Here is a 9,756-nt window from a genome sequence, read left to right on the forward strand (position 1 = left end):
ACGCAGACCTATGTCACGGAAGACCAGGAATTGTTTCCACCATGCAAGCTTCCAGCATTTTGTCCAGCCTACGTCTGACTCTTCTGTACTGAAAAGAAGTAAACTTCTGATGTGTCGAAATGAATACTAAAATAATTCTCCTAAGCAAAGGAGAAGCAGAAGTAGGGAGTACCTGAGACAAACCAGGCAGAGTAACACTGAAGAATTATTCCTGAATATTGAAGAATAATATTTAAAGCTGAAGGGTTAGCAATTCCATTAAAATGAGGTAGACTTCCAGCTAAGGGACAAAAGGCCAAGAAGCTGAATAGCAAAGCTTCAAACATACCTCGCCCATAGTAAACCTAAGAACAAAAAGCTGCTTTAAAGTCATCAAGAAAGGACTAAAACCAGTGTACCAGTCACTTTAAACACCACAATGGAAAAACACCCAACACCAGCAACTTGAAGCAGATTATCCTGGCTGGCACTGTGAGGGTGCTGTCCATCACGGCAGGAGCTTGAAACAGCTGCTCACATTGCACCCAGTCAGGGAGCAGGCAGGGGTGTTTCCCTTCTTATTCATTCTGGGACCTCAGCCTAGGAGATGATGCCACCCACATCTCTCATAGGCTAGAGCTTTCTGGGAATACACGTTCACAGAGAACCAGAGGTAATTCATACGCAATTTTTTTCCAGTTATTTACTTTACATCCCAAGGGTGCCCCTCCCTACTTTCCTCCCAGTTTCCCCTCCCCTTTCCCACAAAAAAGGGGAGCCCTCCCCCCGTATCAAACCTCCACAGCACACCAAGTCACATCAGGATTGAGCATATCCTCTCCAAAAGCAGGCAGAAGAATCCATGTTAGAAACAGCTCCCCTCTTCCACTAGCCAGGCACCCCATATGAAGACAAAGCTGCTATTAGCCACATATGTGCCGGGGGCCTAGGTCCAGACCATGCCAGCTGGAACCAAATAGTTCTACCTCAAGACCCAGCTATACCACTTCTGGATATACACCCACAAGATGCTCCACCGTACAAGGACATTTGCTCAACTATGTTTGTAGCAGTTTTATTTGTAATAGCCAGAAACTGGAAACAACCCAGATGTCCCTCAATAAAAGAAAGGATAAAGAAACTGCTACATTTACACAATGGAATACTACTCAGTTATTAAAAAACAAGGAAATCATGAATATTGCAGGCAAATGGATAGAACTAGAAACAATCATCCTGAGTGAGGTAACCCAGACAAAGAAAGACAAGCATGGCATGTACTCACTTAGAAGCAGATACTACCCATATAGTACAGGATAACCATGCTTCAATACATAGTAGAGGATGGACAAGCAAGAGACAACTTTAAGAGGGTGCTGGATATAGAACCAGCGCCTCATGCTTGTGCCATGCAGCCCCCCAAAAAGTGAGGACATTTTCTTCTGTCTAATGATCTTGAAGTCTGATTTGTCTGATACAAGCACAGCTGCCGGCAACTGCTTTCAGATTCCATCCACCTTGAATCAAAAGTTCCTGCTCTGGTGGAAGACGCTTCCTTCTTTGCACTCATGCTTGTCCAGTACCCTGCCTGTGTTGGCTAGGACTTGGTGTGTGCTCCCAGCAACCCCTTCTCACCCATTAAACTTGGAATATGTGTGTTGCCCTGGAATGCTCATACAATCAGTTCATAGACCTCGGTGAACAATATATACAATGGCTGTAGCCAGGGAACATTTAAAGGCCCATTGGTGCTGATGCAGTGACTTGACCACTAGTGGTCTTGGCACTCTCAAGACCTACTCCCGGGACCCTATATATGACTTATCTCCTCATCACAGAGGGTGGGAGCACAGAAGCTATGCATGGGGAAGCTGTGCAACCTGGTCTTCCACACAGCAGCACCTCAGTGGCTCATGCCAGCTACAACTGTCTTGTGTAATCTTTCAGTCAGTGTGATGTGGTATACACAGGTACCCAGCAGATTGTTCCATTCCTATGGCCACACAGATTACCCTGGTTAACTTCAGTGGACCACAGCACAGAACAGACAGGAACATGAGAGATTTGTGGAGACAGAGGGATGGGGGGAAATGGTCAGCATGCAAGTTGTGCATATGCAAAATTACAATAACAAACATTTGAAACTTTGGGCTGAGGAGGTGGTTCAGTGGCTAAGAGCCCACTCTGCCCTACAGAGGACCTGAGTTTCCATCAAGCAGCTCAGAGCTGCTGGTAACTCAGCTCCAGGTCCAGCGCATTCTTCTGTTGTCCACGGGCACTATACTCACCTGCATACACTGCACACTTAAATAAAAATATTTAAAAAAATAAAGAATACAAAAAGTTGCCTGTTAATTGCTGAGCTTTACATTTCTTCCCCTGGGAGTACTTCCCCCCAGCTCCCAACCCCATCCCCACTCACTCATAGATATAAGAAGGCATTTCTATTCTGCCTTTTTTTCCCCTCCCAACCAGGCTTTTCTAAAAATCAGAACAAGCTTAATTTTGCCCTTTCTCATGCCTGAGTATCCTGTCTTGCAGCAGGTCCTCCTTTGAGCTTCCTACATCCTTGAGTTCTCTAGCTTCCCTTAGCGTCCCTAAATCTTCATGTATTAGAGAGGCCCACATCACTCTGGAATGTGAAACACAAGTTAAGCATTATGAATACACAAATACTAAGGCACAGTTACTATTGTTAATCCTTTGTTATGTCTTTCAGTGCTTTTTGTTTTGTTTTGTTTTCCTTTAAATAAGATGTTGGGGACTGTTCCTAATTGACAGCTGTTGAGCCCTGCCCTGGTGATCCAGCTGCTTTGACTACACCACAGAGTCCTTGAGAGGAAACTGTATGACAAGTACAACTGCTTGCTGGCTAAGCCCAACTCCAACTCCTAAATCACTAGTGCTGGGTTTTTATTTTTATCATCATCCTCATCCTCACCACAAGTCTCCATGACACCTAGATGATCCTGCAACTATTTCTAACCAGTAGATTTACTGGTGCAAAATGGTCCTTCCTTTGACTACCTAGACTTTTGTCTCCAGCTCCTAAAGCCTGAAACTGTAAGCCTCTGAGTCAGCCATCCAGTTCCTGGGCCTTGGGTCCAGGATTGCCAGCTCTGCAAAAGCTCTTCTGCTATACATGATCACTGTACAGGTACAGCAAAAGAACCTTGACCATGAAAGTTTTTTCTGGGGTTCGCAAGTCCTCACCTCCTCCTTTGTGAGCTTCTACATCCTCTTGGACTCTTTTCCAATAGCTGCTGCTATCAATGGTGTAATGCTGCATTATAACCCTGACTTAAATATGCAGCACATCTCTCCCTGGGCCAGCAACAGTAAATGTATTCCAACAGGGTCTGAAGATGCTCTGCTGGTGTAAGGATGAGGAGGGAGGACACTGCATCTGCAGGTGAGGGTACTGCTCTGTGCCACTCATACTCAGCCACAGGGAGTGTGTACAGGGCGAGGCAAGTCTCTTGTCTTACTGCTCCTTCACCAGGCCACTTGCTCGGGTCATCCCACAGACAGAACTGCTGAGGAAGTGTCTGGTGCCCACACTTAGCAGGCAGCATTAGACGGGAATATGCTCTGGAATCAAAGCTGTCCCTACTCATGTCTGCTACACAAGCATTCACTTCAGAAGTTCACACTACGAAAGGAATAAACAACTCACTGTCCATGGTGGCAGCATCCTTTATTCATAACAAGGGACACCATGCACAGAGCGGTGAGCTCATACCAAAATACCTAACGTGGAGATGCTCCACAGGTGTCAGAGGACCAACACACAGTCCACACTAGTGATGGTGCTGCTTGAATTGCAGGCCACAGTAGCCACACGTGCCTGTTTTTGTTTCTTTGTCCTGAAAAAATTCAAAAGGAAATATCTCTTACTTTTATATTTTACCTCAAACCCCAATTAGACAGTACACTGAAAGTAAGGTTAAACCTGAAATACACTGTCAACTAGAAACACCCATGAAAACATGAGGCACACTGAACTGAGAGCTATGGCTGTTATCTGGGTCCACCCCCATGCATGGTGGGGACACCCAGAGAGCCAGGGCAGATGGCTGGGAGGGAAGGTGAGCACCAACAACCAGCAAGTTGCTTTGCACCATACCAAGTTGATGTACACCTTGGGGTGGCCCAGGGCACCACCCCCTCCGTCGCAGGCTATGATCCGATGCTCCACCTCATTCACTGGCTGTTCTGCAATCAAATCAATGGCAAAGTTCTCATTCACCTAGAAGGAGGAAAGGGAAGAAACAAACACAAAATCTTTGTGATCTTATTCGAATCTTGTGTACAGCACCCACCCAAATCCATGAAGTCAAAATGAGCCCTTCAAAACACAATTAAGTCAATTAAACATAGGCAGACACACATCATGCACTCCTGAGATGGAATATTACTCCAAACTTTCAGACCTGGAACAGGGTGAATTCTCTAACATTGTCTGTGTTCACAAGACAAGCATCTCAAAGCTCTCCAATATTCTCTCCATTCATAAACAAACCATGTACTACTGGATTACTGGAGACCTAAGGGCCTGGGAAAATTCACCTAGAAAACCATCAGGGCCTAGTGTTATGCAAACATGTGAACGCTTTGCTTCTTTATTGATACTGGTCTGACTTAGTCCTACATTTCTGGAGTCAGTTTTGGTAAACTATCACCCTACAGAATTATCCATTTCAATTAAATTTTCCAATTTCTATTCAGAGGTAAGAAGCATGGTCACTTAATGATGTTTACAATATCCCTCATCAATTAATTGCCCTTCCCTCTGGTCACTTGTATCTATCTGTTGTGTTCTATTTCAATCACACGGATCACAGAGCAGTGAATGAGTAGGGTCTCTCCTACCAGGTTTCCTCACACGGCTGGGATTTTACTCTGCGTACTTTCTAATCCAAGAGGCCACTTCCTGATCATATCGCACACATCTAGCAAGAGCTAACTTCTGCCCACTTAAAAAACATACCCTGTATAGTATTCTTCCACTGCTCCTGCATGTCGACAGCATGCATTTCCTGGAGATGGTTCCTGTGTGCTGGACACAAACACACAGAAACTATACCTGTCCATCACGAAGCCTGCCACCACGTAGAAACACCACTTATCTGCTCAAATCTGAGATGTATTAGAGCTGACCCCTCCTAACTTCTAGGGCCAAGTCAAGGTGTACATTTTATAAAGCATAACACGGCTAAGCATATCAGTTACAGGGTTTACTATAATTTTCTAGCTGTGGTACTGTTGCCATGATCGCCTGTTCTGAAAGTCAGCATGATCTGAAGGTCAGTGTGTTCCAACACTTAGGTTCTGGAAAATTCAGATCAATTAACATGATATCCAATACTTGTTCCCAGACTACCTGGGCTAGTGGGACTACATGTGACAGAACAGAGCCAAGGTGCCACAAAATTACCTCAGCTGACCACTGCAGACAGTGAGAGCCTACCAAGTGGAAAGAGGGAACCATTACACTATTTCTTCCATGTCAGAGCTTTCTTATTTTCCAAAATGACTCAAGCATCTTAGCATGGAAGCAACAGGTACAAAGTCCAGAGGCTGAACAGAGCTATGGCTGCACTGGACTGCCACACAGCACACTTTCAGATGGAACACTGCACAGTGGAGTCCCAATGTCTGTACATAAACAGGGGGAGAACTGCACAATATCTGGGTGCTTCAAACTGTTCTGACTGTGCACACACAGCTTCACACACACCAGGCCTGTGAGCAGACCCTGCATTCCTTCACACATGCTAGGCCTGTTTCTGGACCCCACATCCCCTTACGAATGGCAAGCCCTTGAAGTACCTCATGGCCCTTCATACATATCAGGCCTATAAGCACCTCCCACATGCTAGGCCTGTGAGTAGGATCCTGTCCTCCTCCTCCAGCAGTTTTTGGAAGCCACGGACAGTGATTCTTTAAAAGTATCTTGGCTGTGAGCAGGAAGTCTGTACCATTATTCCGCTCCCAGGAGGTGGCAGCCAGAATTTCCTATCTTGAACCTCAGCAGAGTGGCCTTAAGATTCATCACAGAGCCATCCACTTCTGGAACCAGAGGCTGCTCAGCCCCTGCACTCCCTGGGGTACAGACATGAGTGATAATACCACTCTCAGCAGTACAGTCAGCCCACAGCCCACAGGCTAGGGGGAGTGTGAAGCTTGATGTGAGATCTACAAATCTGGCTGAGAAAGGAGTGCAGGGGAGACACCACTGCTGTAAAGATAGGACACTGGCCTCTCTCACCAGATCCCTGAGAACCACCCTCACAGAAGCAGGGGCGTTCTGGGAAGGGTTAGACATCCTTAAGGCACATTTTCAATTACAGATCACCCCTCAGTACAGCCTCTCCTTTGTGGTCCATCTCTACGACATTACCGAGAACACTGGAAATGGAAGCATACTACAGCAAAGGGGCATTGGGCATATTCTCCTGCAGTGATTCAACATGCTCCCCATATTCACTGACACAGTCAGTCCTCCATGAAGAGTCCTCTGAGAACGCAGTACCCTATGAAGAAAGCCCTCCATAACAGTCCCCCCGAGAACAAAGTCCTCTACGAGCAGAGATCCCCATGAGCACAGTCCTCTGTGCTCACAGCCCCCTGCAACAGTTAGGCAGCGCCTTGACTCAAACATCTATAACAGCTAGTAAAGGCAGCGACCATACCAATGAAGCCCCACAGTATAAATCCTATGAGTCTGCATGGGTGACAGCATGTCACAAAGGCCATACTAACAAACTCGCAGGAATCCATCAGGCAGTTGCGAAGCCTGGCCATCTCCTTGTAGGAAGGACAGCTGACACCTCCACGCTGGTGACTGACAGGTGCCTGCCCTGCTGTCACTCAATCACTGCTCCAGGGCAGCCCTGACCTCCCACGATTAGCATCTGCTTCTTGGACTTGGTTCAAGGCAAGAATACAAAGAACCAGTGTGGTAAACACCTCAACCATGCACCAGATAGATCTGCACTGTGCTCAACCAGGGGACGAGGCTCTGCCCTGCTTCTTCTACCCCAGGGGATGAGGAGGAGGGAAGCACTGCCGGGGCACAGGAGAACTCCCCCAGGAACAACTATCAGGGACTGTCCCACACTGTGAGGTGAGTCCTTTACACAAGAATGAAGTAGTAAGGCTTGAGCGCCATCCTTTCACTTTTTCTCTCGACGGTCAGCAGCTCGCTTAGCAGAAAATACTTGGGCATAATCTGGTTTCCTTTTATTTCAAACTAAGATAAAGTTGCTAAAGATAAAACAGGATGCTAGGAAATACATCAAGATCAATGCATAACTGAAGCGGTCTGACTACCCAGGGAACTACCAAATGCTGAGATGTGGGCTCTATGAATGGAAGGCTAGCAGTGCTAAATCAACTCAAAGCTTGGTTCAGTTGTCACTCAGAATCACACACATATATATATAGTGTATGTGTGTGTGTATATATATATATATGTACATACAGATGTGTGTGTGTGTGTGTGTGTGTGTGTATACACACATATGTAGCCTGTAAATCACAAGCACAACTGGAGGAGTGCCTACAGCAGCCTCCAAGCTGTGTATGACATCCAGCTTTGTCCTGGCCTGTTGAAATTTGTAGCTCCCTGGAGAGAAGCTGCCACCACTGGCCCCAGGTGGGGGTTATGAATTTATTAATAAATACCGTCCTCTGAGAGCCTCACTTAAGATCAATGTTTCTGGCCACAGCCTTCTAAATTCCTAAATTATAAACATAACTCTGAGGAGAGTCTGTCCCTTAAGGAGGTCTGTTTCTCAACATCGACAACAGAAAAACCAGCACAGAACTGGGCACAACAGACCCAATCTCCTGGTGTCCTGTACTCTGTCCAACTGCTTAGTTTCAAACTGTAAGTGAAACCTGCCTTCCATGGGGCTGAGGCAGCAGCAGCTCAGTGAAGCAAGGGCTCCCTGGAACATTCTGTGCTTCCCTTGACTGTGACAACTGGCTGCCCACTAGCCCCAGAGGTGAAGACCTGAGCTCCTGCAAGGATGAGTGTACTAGCCTGCAGCCCAAAGCACAACACCAGAGAAACAAAAAGTCCTGAAGTGTGGGCAAGACTGCTGTCACCACACCCTACAGGACTATATGTCCTCAGTATATGCCTGACAATCAAGTAACAACTGCTCTGCCTCTTCTTCAGAGGTCCCAGGGTACCATCTGCTCTAGGACATCAGGCCTGAGTTCTGGTCTCTTCCTTACAGAGTAAGGATACGTAAGACAGACACAGCATTCTCTCCGGATGAATATGCACCACACATCCAGATACTGGGTCCTTGTCAGGCATCAAACCTCCCAAGTCATGGCCAGCCAGGATCCTCCTGAAAACATCCCAGCCTTCTTGCAGAGACAGTCCAACTGCCCAGTATGGTGCAACCCATAGTCCTCAGATTGAATCCAAACACAACTCATTTCCTAACCTAAAACTGATAAAACTCAGACTAGAAACAGGGAAACAGCTCAAAGAAGGTTCAGGAGAGAGAAACCCACACTTGTGCAAATCCAGAATGTGTAGCATCTGGGGGAGCCCTCTGCAAACGTGGAGCTAAGTAACTGCTCAGGTTCCAACACAGTTTACCAACTCTGTAGGTCTCTTAAAGTAATGGTTCAGAGGCACAATGCTTACCTGGTACATGTGGGGCCTAAGTTTCACACCCAGCACTGCCAACAGGATAAAAATGCTAAGGCCAAAACAAACATTTTAAATTATCTATGAGCCAAAAATCTGTGTGTAAAGAAAGAACACCTAAGCAGATGCCTTCCCATCACCCAACAAGCAAGTGTTCACCACAGAGAGATCACCCAGACACAGACAGTGCTGCACCAGAACAATAGTGTGTCTGAATATTACCCATCAGGGCAGGGAAGGACCAGGCCAGCTCCCTGTTGGCATACTGGTTCTACTGTCTCAGTTCATCTCAGTGTATCTTTGAACTCTTCCTTGTGACCCTCTACCAAACCAGCCAGAAACCACAAGACAACAAAGCTAGGGACCAGGCTCGTGGCTTCAGAACACATCTGCTCCTCAGATGTTTAAGCCACAACCTTGCCACAAGATACTTGCAGTGTGAGGATGTAGAGATCAGCCACACCCCCAGTAGCACCTTCTGTTAATGCCCAGGACACCTGGAATAAATGTTGCACATCTGCTGGAACAAACCTCCTCATCCCCAGGATCACACAGCAAAGGCACTGGGCCTGCCCAGCCTCTCAACATAGGTCAGTGTCCAGCTTCCAGTGTCACATTTTCACAGACAGCTGGAAAAAATAACTTTTATGACAGTGTACTGAATTGTCATATTCTCAACACTACGTACCCTGGATGACTAAGGCAGGGGAAATATGCAGCAGGTATGAAACACCATCCTGGAGTACTGAAGGTAGAAGGTATGCACAGCAGGTGTCCAACACCACACTAAAGGACTATAGGTAGGACTGTAACAAAGGCCACAATAATAAGGAACACCTAAAAGTAAACAGATCTGTCCTGCTACACTAAGAACAGAAGATGCCTCGTGCTACTCCCAAAGCAATCCACAAGGACACCTACAATGACAAATACTATGAAAAATACTCAAGAGTTACAAGTGAGAAAAATGAACTTTAAGTAGTAGTCTATGCTATTCACCCTGAAGCCTATGTTAGCATGTAAGTTCCTGGCTTCCACCACTTAATGCAGACCCAACTCTCTCTCTCTCTCTCTCTCTCTCTCTCTCTCTCTCTCTCTCTCTC

The 9,756-nt window shown here is 46.4% G+C and overlaps 1 protein-coding gene across 1 annotated transcript in view; it reads right to left on the reverse strand.

Moving 5' to 3' along the window:
• Nucleotides 1-3,659: 3,659 nt before the first annotated feature.
• Ndufs6 (NADH:ubiquinone oxidoreductase subunit S6) overlaps nucleotides 3,660-9,756 on the reverse strand; it is an 8,073-nt gene continuing 1,976 nt past the window's right edge. Inside the window, exons 3-4 of the mRNA XM_055597983.1 lie at nucleotides 4,106-4,228; nucleotides 3,660-3,845 (exon numbers count right to left, since the gene is read on the reverse strand). Coding sequence (XP_055453958.1) covers nucleotides 3,780-3,845; nucleotides 4,106-4,228 — 189 coding nt within the window. The 3' untranslated portion in view covers nucleotides 3,660-3,779. The remainder of the gene's footprint in view (nucleotides 3,846-4,105; nucleotides 4,229-9,756) is intronic.

The sequence above is a fragment of the Psammomys obesus genome, unplaced genomic scaffold (assembly GCF_907164565.1).
Source record: "Psammomys obesus unplaced genomic scaffold, mPsaObe1.curated_primary_1811, whole genome shotgun sequence".
In the NCBI taxonomy this organism is placed as follows: Eukaryota; Metazoa; Chordata; class Mammalia; order Rodentia; family Muridae; genus Psammomys; species Psammomys obesus.